Source organism: Periophthalmus magnuspinnatus, chromosome 9, assembly GCF_009829125.3.
Source record: "Periophthalmus magnuspinnatus isolate fPerMag1 chromosome 9, fPerMag1.2.pri, whole genome shotgun sequence".
NCBI classification, from domain to species: domain Eukaryota; kingdom Metazoa; phylum Chordata; class Actinopteri; order Gobiiformes; family Gobiidae; genus Periophthalmus; species Periophthalmus magnuspinnatus.
In genome coordinates this window covers 21,566,876-21,581,356 of record NC_047134.1, presented here as the reverse complement: position 1 = coordinate 21,581,356, position 14,481 = coordinate 21,566,876, and the positions used below count along the sequence as shown (strand labels likewise).

The 14,481-nt window shown below is 38.1% G+C and overlaps 2 protein-coding genes across 2 annotated transcripts; both read right to left on the bottom strand.

Annotated features, from left to right (window-relative positions):
* Window positions 1-1,615: 1,615 nt before the first annotated feature.
* LOC117376149 (lysophosphatidic acid receptor 6-like) lies at window positions 1,616-4,699 on the bottom strand. The gene is made up of 2 exons (XM_033972555.1): window positions 3,778-4,699; window positions 1,616-1,767 (listed from the first exon to the last, which is right to left on the bottom strand). Exons 1-2 carry the CDS (start codon window positions 4,697-4,699, stop codon window positions 1,616-1,618), a joined length of 1,074 nt encoding a protein of 357 aa, XP_033828446.1.
* Window positions 4,700-10,167: 5,468 nt separating this feature from the next.
* On the bottom strand, window positions 10,168-11,144 carry LOC117376148 (P2Y purinoceptor 2-like). The gene has a single exon (XM_033972554.2). The coding sequence runs from the start codon at window positions 11,134-11,136 to the stop codon at window positions 10,168-10,170; it is 969 nt and encodes a 322-aa protein (XP_033828445.2). The 5' UTR covers window positions 11,137-11,144.
* Between the last annotated feature and the right edge of the window lie 3,337 nt (window positions 11,145-14,481).

Sequence of the window (14,481 nt, the reverse complement as noted above, 5' to 3'; positions counted from 1 at the left end):
TAAATACAATAAATATAATTAAAAATAGATTTTTAAGATCTCTTAACCATGTAATTGTTTTACTTTCTCAATTGTATTTCGAGTGATTGTAGATTGCATTGCTCTGAAAAGTTCTGTTCTTTGTTCTTCTTCATATTCACTGCTTGTTACTGATAGCTGTAACCATTCACATTTTGTTGTGATAACGTTTTACAGTGGCACACCATAAAGGGGCAGACAGAAATTTTTAACCATAAGTCAGCAGGCTAATATTTTTCCTTTATGGGATACTTATTAATTTCCCCAACTTGAAATAGGGCCTGTTTATTTTATCAATACATTTTATTATTGTGGCGTCAATCTAACTGTAAGGTTGCTAATTGTGACAGGAAGGGCATCTGATGTAAATATATAGCAATACATCATGTTTGTCGAGATGACCTTGGGACCAATGTGAATCATCAGAATTCTATAACGTCAATATTATTCTTAGAATGTGATAAATGAATAAATAGTATAAGACAGGACAGACCAATTTCAAGTTAATTATGTCTATACAATGACAAAGTGCTTAAATTAATTTAACTTAAAGGTGCACTATGCAACTTGGTGGAGGCCACTTGCTTGTGTCCATTGAAATGATATGGCTTTGCCTTTGTTCCACTGTATGGCATTAAACTTATCTATTTCAAAAGAGAGTAATGAAACACAGGTAAATTTTATGACATACAATTACACTTTCAAATGTCTTTTAAAAGTTGGCATTGAAGCTAAATTACATATATATTTGGCATTTCGCTGTTGTCTACCCGTGAACACCGCAGTACACAGAGAAGTGAGAAATAAAATATTAGCTGTATTTTCTGTCTGTTTTTTCCACTTGTATTGGACTGAGCATCCAGTTGTGTTTCAGTCCTGGTCATCCTCAGGGCATGTTGAAGTTTTGAGACCTGAAACAGTAGAGTGGATCCAGGCAGCAGTTAATTCCTGCAAAAATCCAGGAGACATAGTATACAGTCTGCATATGATGAGTATTGCACTGTTCTGGGTAGTATTCATTCAGCACTACTCCTATTGTACGGGTCACGTTCACAGAAAGGAGCATTGGTGACATGGAAATAACAAATTGCAGAGAAAAGGACACAACTGATACTGAAGAAAGAGTCTCTCAGGGTCCTCTGACTGTAGACGAGGCAGCATTGGACTTTTGAAGTGGGAATTGTAAAACCACAGATGAGACATTGCGCTAAAAGTAGTAGCCACACTCAGGCACACAGTTTCTTGATAAAGGTTTTGTTTTTCATTCTGGAGGTCCTGTTTAAGTGCGCGACTGCTGTGTATCTGTGAATGCTGATCAGAGTAAGAAACACGGTGCTGGTGTAGAACTGGGAGCTCACAAGGGACACAGTGAGTTTGCAGAACACCTGACCAAAGGGCCAGTCATTTCTCATGGCAAAGTGTCTAGCTATGAGGGAGGTTTGCAGGGCAGCCAGAGCGTCACTTATGCCATGTCACAATTCAACGGTTGCACACTTCAAAGTACCGTTCAAAGGACCCGGCTGACAAAGGGTACTTTGGACGGGTCTACGCCATGAAGTGTACATCAACTGCTGTCTGTGTGCTTACGTTACGTCGCTTACGGTATGTTGCCTAGCACCCTGGACACTTCCTCCAGCTCGTCCAAAGGGGCCCAAGTTTCCCAGGCCAGCTCAGAGACATAGTCCCTCCTGTGTGTCCAGGATTTTCCCTGGGGTCTGCTGCTAGTGGGACATACCCAGAATACCTCCCCTAGGGAGGCATCCAGAACAGTGTCATCAGTTCCTTATCATTGTGCTGAGGGGAACAGACTATTATCTCCTCGCCACTGTTTAACCACTTTGAAGGGATATGGCCTCCACTATGAGAGGCAATCATTCAATTCAGATTTTTTATGTGTCTGTGTATTTTAAGTATTGTATAATAATAATAATAATAATAATAATAATAATAATAATAATAATAATAATAATAATAATAATAATAATAATAATAATATCAAGTGATTGATTTAAAGGCTTATTATGAATGATTATTATCCAGTTCAAAGATATATGTTTACATTCTGTTACTATCAATTAGTGTTTCTTTAATTTCTTTCACATTTTATGTTTATGTATTTAAATGTATTTTTCATGCTTGATTCTGATATGATTTTGGCAGAAATGTGTGAGACCCACAGTACACTAAGTTCATTTACCCTACCCAACCTTCTTAGTATCATGGAAAAAAGATCTTACCTGTGCTGATGCTGTGGTCCTTAAAGAGGTTTGTCTCTGCAATGTTACTCTTTAAAAAGGTAGTAGATTAAATCAAATTAGAAAAAAAGGAAATGTGGTAAAGGTGCTATCATCAAGTTATTAGTCATTTCATACATATCCTCCAACAATTACCTCTTCACTTCACTTGTGAAACAGGTTTCAGAAAGATAACTTAAAGTCGATGTGCTAAGCAACAAAATAAGTCTGGTTTGATCCAGCTACTGTTAAAAATGAAACCTGTTTCCGATCACATGGTATGCCTACTGGGCCTGTCAGGTTGTTGTTAGGCCTACAAATGGTATATGTTGTATGTGATTTGAGTTCATGTGAAATGATACAAATATATTGGCAATTAATATCTTCTTAATACATCTGTGCATTGCATAGAGGGATCAGTCTGAGCTGAAGTTTTATTTAGAGTCCTCTGGATTGGCAGTAGTCCAAACTCAGAGTCAGAAGAAGCAGAGTGGTTTTTGTCCAGGTCGCAGAGCACCCTCCATCAGAAGTTCACCCAACAAATCAACCACTCTTTTATGTGGCAGCCTCTGGGTGGTGCTCTCAGAGTGTGCGGTCAGGAGGCCTCTGTTAAGAGCTATCTGGTCACAGTATGACTGAAGTAGGAGCTGTCTTCAGATTTTTGTCAGACAGTGATCTCTACCAGGCCTGCCCTTTGTCACCTATTCTGTTTATTATAATTAGGAACAGAATTATAGGTGTGGTCAGGGCAGATTTGTTGTTGTGTTCATGAGAGAGCGTGGATGTGAGTGGAGAAAATGACTGGTAATGCATGCGTTTATTGTATCAAATGGGTGTGGTGAGCGGGTAGAGCATTTAGAGCTACCGCTCGTCTCTATAAAGCGGAATGAAGGGATTAAAGCATAAGGTACATTACATAGTAAAGCCACATGTACATAGTGATATTTCATAAAAGTGAATTTAAACAGACTCAATACACAATGTGACAGCATTTAAAAGGACTACTTTATTTTAAAATCAGCTTATCAACATAAAGGCTTGTGTGAGCATACACCCAAAGATGAAAGATTATGAATATGGTTACACATACACTCAGCTACTCACTCTTTTTTCCACCACTGTGATTTCTAATGGATGAGGTACCTGGGACTAATGAGGCAATCTTGTCTACCTCCACCTAGACATGCTCTAGAGCACAACTTGGATTATAGTTCTTAATAATAATTCCTTCTTACAAACTCTGGAATGATCGAGATAAAACTACATAAACTACATAAGTTGGGAAATTTGTTAGACCAATAATCTTAAAGTTAAAATTCAACAACTTCACAAACAATTGACATTGGCTTGATTGAGTTATTTAAAATGTAATTGTAGGCAAAAGCATTACAATTTATTTTGCCAAATGGAATAGAAATATCTTTGTTATTTATGTACTCAAGATGGTTTGACAGAATGTCTTGGAAAAGTAAAACTCTGGCAGTTTACATATTTGCTGTTGTTTCAGATTCACTTATTTGCTGACATTCTGGTTGACTTTTCTTCAAAGATGGAAATGCATCTCTAAAGTTCTGTGATCCAAAACAGTACAGCAGTGGATCCAGGCAACACTTCAGCCCAGCTACAATCCAAGAAGCATAGTACGCAGTCTGGACATGATGGACCATGTCACAATGTCGAGGGAAGTACTTTGTGAGTACCGCTGCCATCGTCCGGGTTACGTTCATGGGCAGGAAGCAAATAGCAAAAATGATCAGGCACATTCGGATCATGCGCTGGGATTTATGTTTCACTTGGAGACCTTTGGGAGAGCTGGTGTTCAAGCTCGTGAGTGTATTTGTGAGCTGGAAATAACAAATGGCAGAGATACTGAGAGGAAGCAGGAAACCAAGCAAAAGCAGAACAAAGTTAATTACAAAGAGGGAGTTTGACAGGGTCGTTTGACTGAAGCTGAGACACTGCACACGATCGTCGACTTTAGTTGGGGGAACAACAAAACAATAAACCAGAGATTGTGCTAAAAGAAACAGCCACACTCCGGCGCAGAGCTTTTTAATAAAGCTTTTGTTTTTCATTCTAGAGCTCTTTTTGAAATGCACCACTGCTGTGTATCTGTGAACGCTGATCAAAGTGAGAAAAATTGTGCTGCCGTAAAAATGGGAACTCATCAGACAGATTTTGACTTGGCAGAGAAATTCTCCGAAAATCCAGTTGTTGCCCATAAGGAAATACACAGCTATGAGTGGAGTGACAGGAGTGGCCAGAGCGTCGCTTAGAGCCAGGTTGAACTGCAGGACGGTCCCAACACTCCATGACGGCAGATGGCAGCAGAAGATCCACAGGCTGAAGAAGTTAAGGAGGAAACCGATGAAGTAAACCAGGCACATGAGCACAGGGATGGACATGTGCTGGGTGATGGGCAGGCAGGTCTCATTGGTGTTGTTCATGTTTATAGTTTTCAAACCTAAAGACAGGCAGAACATTGATGTTTATAGAGAAAAATGTTGGAAATTTAAGCGATCTGGCCTTGTAAATAAAAGCAACATTGGTACACTTTTAGTTTCAAGCTGTTATTTAGACTGGTACTGATTTCCTACATTTGTGCCTTAAAAATATATAAAGGGAATTGATTCTTACTCATTGTGTTCAAATGAAAACTATTGCTGTTCACTACATTTTTGTATACCTCAAAATCAACAGCAGAATTCGTGCAGGGCTTCACCGAATTATTGATTTATCCAACAGAATATTAAACAATGAAACAGTCGATACAACACAACCACATTGACCACCATTCACAGGAAACATGCAAATGATTAACTGCCCTAGAGCATCCATTGTCTTTAGACCTTCCTTTTATAGAAAGGAAAAACAAAACAAAAACCAAACTCTGATAAACAGAGATAAGAGATAAGATAAGAATTTAATTTTAAGAGTTTAAGCCAGAATCCACTGAAAACAAAGTGTCTCAAGGTGAATGTGTTTCATATACCTGTACAGAATTTCACAGAAGAGGTTCACCAAGCCCTGAGTTCAAGGGTGCGTTCACACTGTTATCATGCTTAATGTGGTCCTGTTTAGTCCAGGTCATAGAATGTATATATAAATGGACATAGCTAACCTGCTAACTCCAAATAGGAAGTGAGCATGGGCTGCACGTCCGGCTCCATTGACTCTGGCTCCAATACAAAGTGTATTGGCTCCAATACACTTTACATTTGAAAACTGTGGCCCCCCCCTCTCTATAAACGCTCCTGTCAGACTTGTCATTTTGGTCTTAAAATGTTCGTATTGACCCAGTCTACATGATCCTGGTATTTTTGTTTCGCTATTGTGTCCGTAATTCAAGATATGAACATCAATATCAGACAAATCAGCTGCCTTCTTTCCCGGATGTTCTTTCTTTCTTTCCCCAGTAGTGTTAGCAACAGGTTTGATTGACAGTGTTGCTAAGCACCAGCCCCTTTGCAAAGCAGTGATTCAGGCGTGGTGTTTTTTTCTTTAATTTCTTTCACATTTCATGTTTATGTATTTAAATGTATTTTTCATGCTTGATTCTGATATGACTCTGGCAGAAATGTGTGAAACCCACAGTACACTAAGTTCATTTACCCTACCCAACGTTCTTAGTAATCATGGAAAAAAGACCTTACCTGTGCTGATGCTGTGGTCCTTAAAGAGGTTTGTCTCTGCAATGTCACTCTTTAAAAATGTAGTGGATTAAATCAAATTAGAAAAAGGGAAATATAGTAATGGTGCCATCATCAGGTTATTAGTCATTTCATACATATCCTCCAACAATTACCTCTTCACTTCACTTGTGAAACAGGTTTCAGAAAGATAAGTTAAAGTCGATGTGCTAAGCAACAAAATAAGTCTGGTTTGATCCAGCTACTGTTAAAAATGAAACCTGTTTCCGATCACATGGTATGCCTACTGTGCCTGTCAGGTTGGTGTTAGGCCTACAAATGGTATATGTTGTATGTGATTTGAGTTCATGTGAAATGGTGCAAATATATTTCCAATTAATATCTTCTTAGTACATCTGTGGATATAATCTGTGCATAGAGGGATCAGTCTGAGCTGAAGTTTTATTTAGAGTCCTCTGGATTGGCAGTAGTCCAAACTCAGTCAGTCAGAAGAAGCAGAGTGGTTTTTGTCCAGGTCGCAGAGCACCCTCCATCAGAAGTTCACCCAACAAATCAACCACTCTTTTATGTGGCAGAGTCTCGGTGATGCTCTCAGAGTGTGGGGTCAGGAGGCCTCTGTTAAGAGCTATCTGGTCACAGTATGACTGAAGTAGGAGCTGTCTTCAGATTTTTATCAGACAGTGATCTCTACCAGGCCTGCCCTTTGTCACCTATTCTGTTTATTATAATTAGGGACAGAATTATAGGTGTGGTCAGGGCAGATTTGTTTTTTTTGCAGATTATGATGTGGCTGCAATTGGCCAGCGCTTTACACATGCACAGGGGCAATTTTCAGCTGGATGGAGGAGTGTTCATGAGAAGGAGAGAGCATGGATGTGAGTGGAGAAATTGACAGGTAATATATGTAGTTATTGTATCAGATGGGTGTGGTGAGCGGGTAGAGCATTTAGAGCTACCGCTCCTCTCTATAAAGCGGAATGAAGGGATTAAAGCATAAGGTACATTACATAGTGACATTTCATAAAAGTGAATTTAAACAGACTCAATACACAATGTGACAGCATTTAAAAGGACTACTTTATTTTAAAATCAGCTTATCAACATAAAGGCCTGTGTGAGCATACACCCAAAAGTGAAAGATTATGAATATGGTTACACATACACTCAGCTACTCACTCTTTTTTCCACCACTGTGATTTCTAATGGATGAGGTACCTGGGACTAATGAGGCAATCTTGTCTACCTCCACCTAGAAATGCTCTAGAACACAACTTGGATTATAGTTCTTAATAATAATTCCTTCTTACGAACTCTGGAATGATCAAGGTAAAACTACATAAACTACATAAGTTGGGACATTTGTTAGACCAATAAGCTTAAAATGAAAACTCAAACAACTTCACAAACAATTGACATTTTCTCGATTCCGTTATTTAAAATGTAACTGCAGTCAACAGCATTACAATTTATTTTGACAAATGGAATAGAAATGTCTGTTATTTATATACTCAAGATACTTTGAGTTTTCTTCAAAGAACACTTTTAGTTGCAAGCTTTTATTTAGACTGGTACTGACTTCCTACATTTGTGCCTTAAACATAAACTGCCTGGCCAAAAAAAAAAGTCACCACCTGGATTTAACTAAGCAAAAAGGTACGTGCCTCCTCCAATTGGTCAGGTCTAGGTTCAGCAACAGTCTGTGCTCAAAGAATGAGGTCAGCTGACACCTGAATATACTGAATGACTAGATTATTCCACACATGGATTGTCCACCACAGAGTCCAGACCTTAACCCCATTGAGAACCTTTGGGATGTACTGGAGAAGGCTTTGTGCAGCGGTCAGACTCGACCATCATCAGTGCAAGATCTTGGTGAAAAATTAACGCAACACTGGATGGAAATAAATCTTGTGACATTGTAGAAGCTTATCGAAACAACACCACAGAGAATGAGTGCCGTAATCAAAGCTAAAGGCGGTCCAACGAAATATTAGAGTGTGTGACCTTTTTTTTTTTTTTTTTTTTTTTTTTGGTGGCGACTGTTTTTTTGTCCAGGCAGTGTATAAAGGGAGTTGATTCTTACTCATTGTGTTCAAGTGAAAACTGTTGCTGTCAGAATTTCATAAAAGAGTCCAATTCTAGTCCAATTTTTATGTGATGAAGTATAAACACAGCCTAAAAGTTGTTGAATTGATCTTATTTTTACCTCTGGCTGACTATACCTAACCTATCTTTACATTTATTATTCATTGCCACTTGTTCCATATTCTCAGCTTCTTTGAGGCCTCATGGTGCGACGCATGAGTAAAGTATTTTTTTGAAGATGTTACTCCCTATGAGGAAAACAAGGGCATGTGGTTTGTTGGCATAAGTAACTTCTGTTTATTGGTATGAAAGAAGAAGTGGGAATCCAGTTTCGCATGAGGACTTATTAAATGTTATTTTATCCAGCTTTATTAACTAACTAAACAAATACATTAATTAATAGTTTATATATTTCAAAATGATGTGCTTGGAAGTTTGGAGTAACTTGATGAGTCTCTAGCATTGCAATCAGAATGTGTTAAGTAATTTGTTAATACCCATTTAATAATCCCTTTCTCCAAACTTAAATATGAACAGTGATTGAAGAGTTAGTACAGAAATCGTTGTCGTCCAAAGTCATATTTCATGAATGGCATTACTATTATTTAAATAGCTCTTACCTGTGATGACTGTGTGTGGTCTTTCCTGTCTGAATCTGAAGTAAATACTGACTTTTGACGCTTTCATGTTTCATACAAAGCCGTGCAGAGGAGGGGTTTCCCAGTACACCACAAATCAAGTAAAAGTCAAGAACGAATCAGCAGTATGTATTTATTGGAAATATTTTTTGTGTTTCCTTACATATATATTCATATGACTCAAATCTGCAAGCAAGTAACTGGCTAAATATATTTTTACATCTTTCATTTTTTATCTATCACCATAAAAGAAATGTACAAAGAAACCTTCTTAGAGTTTAACAGTTAAACAGTGAAGTCATGCCAGGCTATAGGCTATGGATAAAAGTGTAAAGTGTAAAAAAGTATAGTTCCACTGTTGTTGCACCAACTTGTTTGGTTGAGGGTCCACCACCTGCTTTCCTGGAATGTTCCACAGTATGGCATTACATGTATCAATCTAGTATTAATTACTCCATCCATAATCTTGGATACCGGGTCGCGGGAGCAGCAGTCTAAGCAGGAACTCCCCGATTTCGCTCACCCTGAACACTTTCTCCAGCTTGCCCTCTCCAGGTAGGTGGAGAGTCCCTGCCTCAAGTATCTCCAGGTCTTGTTCACGAGTGAGGGAAGGCTGGAGCGTGAGATTGACAGGTGGAATGGTACAACGTCTGCAGTGATGCAGTTGCTGTATTGGACTGTTGTGGTAAAGGAGCAGAGACCAAAGGCAAAGCTCTCGATTTACTTCTCAATCTACATCCCTACCCTCACCTATGGTCATGACTGAAAGGATGAGATGGTGGATACAAGTGGTAGAAATGAGTTTCCTCCAAAGGTGGCTGAGTGCACCCTTAGGGATAGGGTGAGGAGCTTGGTCACATGGGAGCAGATCTGAATAAAGTTGCTACTCCAGCCAGCTGAGGTGGCTCAGGCATCCATTCAGGATGCCTCGTGGATGCCTCTCTGGGGAGGTGTTCATGTCCTACCAAAAGAAGGCCCCATCGAAGACCCAGGACATCCTGGAGGGACTATGTGTCCTGGCTGGCCAGGAAATGTCTTGCGATCCCTCTGGAGGAGCTGGTGAGGTTGCCTCTCCACAGGTCTGACTTGTAACTTAGCTTTATGACCACTGCAAAACTTTCAGGCAAACCTCCATGAAAACAACCATGTGACAGACTCCCCACCAGAAAAGAGGAATCTGGCTGCAGACCTCCACCCAGCCATGACAAAAGACAACAAAATTTGACTGTTCCCTGGCCACTGTTTTCAACATAGTACAAAACAACAACAAAAGTTGACATTGTTTTATAACAAAGAATAACCCTCAGGGATTGGGTTAGGCTATGTGTAAATATAAACTGTAATTAAGTCGTTAAGTAAACTATGAAAAATGGCGAGGGACATGTCCGTGGAGGTAGAGGTCTGCAACTCTGCGGTGTAGGGCACTCTCGGTAGAGGTCTGCAGCCAGTTACAACATGCTGTAATTCAGTAATAAAAAAAATATATATACACTGTCAACACAATGATCTCCATGAATGGCTCACACTGCAATTATTTTGTCCCTACATGAGATTTGGTGTCATTTCTGTATCACTTTGCTGAGGCTCTGCTGGCTTGGCTTTGAAAGAAGGAAATGCATCTTTAAAGTTCTGTGACCCAAAATAGTAGAGCACTGGGTCCAGGCAGCAGTTCAGTCCAGCTACAATCCATGAAGCATAGTACGCAGTCTGGACATGATGGACCATGTGGCAATGCTCAGGATAGAACTTTATAATCACTATTGCTGCAGTGCGGGTCACATTCATGGGCAGGAAGCAGATGCCAAATATGATAAGGCACATTTGGATCATTCGCTGGGATTTGAGTTTGACTTTTAGACTTTTGGTTGTGATGTTGTTCAAACGAGTGAGAGCATTTTTGATTTGAAAATAGCATGTGGCAGAGATACTGAGAGGAAGCAGGAAGCCAACTGAGACGAGGACACAGCCAATGGTGAAGAAAGAGTTTGTCAGAGAACTCTGGCTGAAGCTGAGACATTGTGTAACTTTTCCTACTTTAGTGGAGGGAATAGCAACAAAGTAAACCAATGAGTGCGCTATCAGAAAGAGCCACACTCCAGCACACAGCTTCTTGATGAAGCTTTTGTTTTTCATTCTGGAGCTCTTGTTGAAGTGCACTACGGCTTTGTATCTGTGAAAGCTGATCAGAGTGAGGAAAATAGCGCTGCCGTAGAACTGGGAGCTCAGGAGGGCAATCTTGACCGTGCACACCACTGTTCCAAATGGCCAGTTGTTACCCATGGCAAAGTACACAGCTATGAGTGGAGTGACAGGAGTGCCCAGGGCATCACTTAGAGCCAGGCAGAACTGCAGGATGGTCCCAGCGCTCCATGACGACATACGGCAGCAGAAGATCCACAGGCTGAAGAAGTTCAAAAGGAATCCCATAAAGTAAACCAGGCACATGAGCACAGGGATAGACATGTGTTGAGCAATAGGCAGGCAGGTCCCAGAGTCACTGCTGTTGTTCATGCTGGTGGACACAACACTCCAATCTGGAGAGAGATAGGTATTTATATATTTATTTTGTATTATGTTTGCTTGATCAACTTAGTTCCATTAAAATAAAATCAGTTTGGGAAAAAAAGCTCATAAAAATTTCTATGCTCTGGTGATTCAATCAAATTAATATGATACAGTCCTTTTGTTGGTATTTAATCAACACATATCATTACAATCATGTAAAAGTATTTTTAAATAGTCGAATAATTTATTTGACAACCTGTATGAAGTTTGATATTGTTTTTTTGCATTTGAATTTGTTACTTCCCCCACAACTCCACACATGGTGCAGATTAGATTGGTTCCCAACAGCTTTTCCCTGTTGTTATCAATTTACTGTAGATTGACTCAGAAAACGGAGCACAGCTGATTCAAATCTGACAGTATAATTAAAAAGACAGGCTTTGATGATATGGTAAAAAACAAAAACCTGGAAACAAAATTAAAATATGTTTTGGGCATTTTTACTTGTAGTACATCATTTTAGGCTACTTTAAAATGGTTAATTTACTAACTAACCTAGATACAACTACTGTTGTTCATGCTGGTGGACACAATACTCCAATCTGGAGAGAGATAGGTATTTATATATTTAAATAAGTTTGGGAAAAAAGCTCATGCTTCCAAGCTCTGGTGATTCAAGCAAATTAATCTAATTTAAACTCCAACAATTCTTTTGTTGGAGTTTAATCAACACATATCATCATTACAATCCTGTAAAAGTATTTTTAAATAGTCGAATAATTTATTTGACAACTACTCTGTAGTTTGATATTGTTCTTTGCATTTGGATTTGTTACTTCCCCCACAACTCCACACATGGTGCAGATTAGATTGGCTGCCCACAGCATTTCCTGGTTGTTACTAACTTACTGTAGATTGACTCAGAAAACGGAGCATAGCTGATTTAAGTCTGACAGTATAATTAACTGTCTTGATGATTATAGTAAAATAAACAAAAAAAAAAACAAAAAAAAAAAAAAAACAACAACAACAACCTGGGAACAAAATTAAATTATTTTTAAGCATTTTTACTTGTAGTCCATAATTTTTTGCTGCTTTAACTAACCTAGATTTAGCTTTTTAGATTTATACTTTGGGACCATTTCAGACATGTTAGAATGAGTCATTAAAAATTAATTTGCAAATGTTTTTTGTATATTTTGCATATTTTGTTTTTTATTTTGTTTATATATATATATATATATATATATATATATATATATATATATATATATATATATATATATATATATATATATATATATATATATATAGATATATATAGATATATATATATATATACATATACATATATACATACATACATACATACATACACACACACACACACATATGGACAGAGACAGAGGACAGGCTGACAAAAGATTTGAATTTTTTGTACCATTCAACATTTTTTGTAAACCACTATAACTCAGTATACAATACACTGCACCAACATCTATGTTGGAAATAATGCATATTTGGTGTTTTAGAACTAATAGTACAGACGTGACCTAAAATATCGGTGTATTCATGGGTCAAATACATCATAGTATGGTAGTAGATACAACTAATGTATTTATACAATAATTATTTTTCTGCCATTTGTAAAAGCATGTAAGTCCATAAATACCTACCTGTGTTGATGTGCTGTGAGGTGTCAAACTGGAACTGTTAGCACTGAATGATTTCACATGTTAAAGCTAAAGCTGACACAGGAGGCGTTGTCTGTGAAAGGAACAGACATAAATTTCCATCTGTAGGCTGTTTCAGAGTTGATACAAATCAGAAGAGGTTGCATAATCCAGTAGTCTATTTCTCTTTAAATGTTTTTATTTGATCATCTTAGATGCACTCTGGTCATTTTTAAAAGTATGAATAAGTCAGTTTAGTATGACTGAATTATTTATTTACAAGCATTTTTCATTACAACACTGCCAAAATGTTACACAGTGAAAACCAAATTATATGAACAGATCTATGTTTGGTCCAACTGCATTTTCTCTACTGTTTCAAATGTTTAATATGATTTTTTCCCTTGAAGTTTATGGGAATAATAACAGTATAATTAAAAGACGGGCTTTGATGATATGGTAAAAAACAAAAACCTGGAAACAAAATTAAAATATCTTTTGGGCATTTTTACTTGTAGTACATCACTTTAGGCTACTTTAAAATGGTTAATTTACTAACTAACCTAGATACAACTAATTTCTTATGGTTCCTTCCTAGGTTTGTACTTTGGGACCATTTCAGACATGTTAAAATGAGTCATTAGAAAATCAGTTCACAAATGTATTTGTTTTAATGCAACAATCAAAGAAAATAATCTATGTCTACAGGGTACAAATGCAGCTTTTTTTGTAAACCACTATAGCTCAGTATACAATACACTGCACCAAAATGTATGTTGGAAATATTGCATATTTGGTGTTTTAGCACTAATAGTACAAAGGTGACCTAAAATACTGGTGTGTGCATGGGTCAAAAACATCATAGTAAGGTAGTAGATACAACTAATGTATTTATACAGTAATTATTTTTTATTTGCATTTGTAAAAGCATGCAAGTCCATAAAAACCTACCTGTGTTGATGTGCTGTGAGGTGTCAATCTGGAACTGTTGATTTCACTGAATGATTACACAGTGTTACCAGTGAAGGGAACACACAGGAATTTTATAGTTGATTCAAATCAGAAGAGGTTGCATAATCCTCTATATATGCATAATAGTTCATTTCTCCAAAAATGTTTTTATCCGATCATCTTAGATGTACTCAAACAAAACAACAAGAAACTTTATTTATAAAGCGCTTTTCATACAAAAAATGTAACACAAAGTGCTTTACAGTGCATTAAAAACAGTCCTACCCACCAAACCCACCCAACCACCCCACAGCCAAACAACCCAACCCCAACACATCAATAAACACAACCAGAGAACCCCCCACCCCAACGCACACTCCCACCCACCACCCCAACACATGTTAAAATACTTTTGGTTTCATTAAAATATGTTTAAGTGCAATAGGCTGGATAAAGATGAACCAGATGAGAGAGCGCCACCAGAGGAACCATCTGCACCAGGAGCAGGGTCACCCGCAGCCACAGGACACCAGCCCAGTGCCCAGAGAAGAGATGAGGTCAAGACCAAACCTCCAGGGCCCATGAGCCAGGGCCCAGCAGCCACAGCCAACCACAGCTCCCGGTGCAGAGGGCTCCTCAGAGGAAACACTGGCAAATCTAAAATTATTAAAAGTAATAAAATAAGTCAAAGCTAAACAAGTAAATAAAACATAAGTAAAATATGGAT

What these genes read in the sequence shown, in the direction of transcription:
- LOC117376149 (XM_033972555.1), bottom strand. Translation starts at nt 4,699, where the DNA reads ATGAACAACACCAATGAGACCTGCCTGCCCATCACCCAGCACATGTCC. An exon ending in GAAGAAAAGTCAACCAGAAT is followed by an intron (nt 1,768 to 3,777) that starts GTCAGCAAATAA and finishes ATGCCTCCCTAG; the next exon opens with GGGAGGTATTCTGGGTATGT.
- LOC117376148 (XM_033972554.2), bottom strand. Translation starts at nt 11,136, where the DNA reads ATGAACAACAGCAGTGACTCTGGGACCTGCCTGCCTATTGCTCAACAC.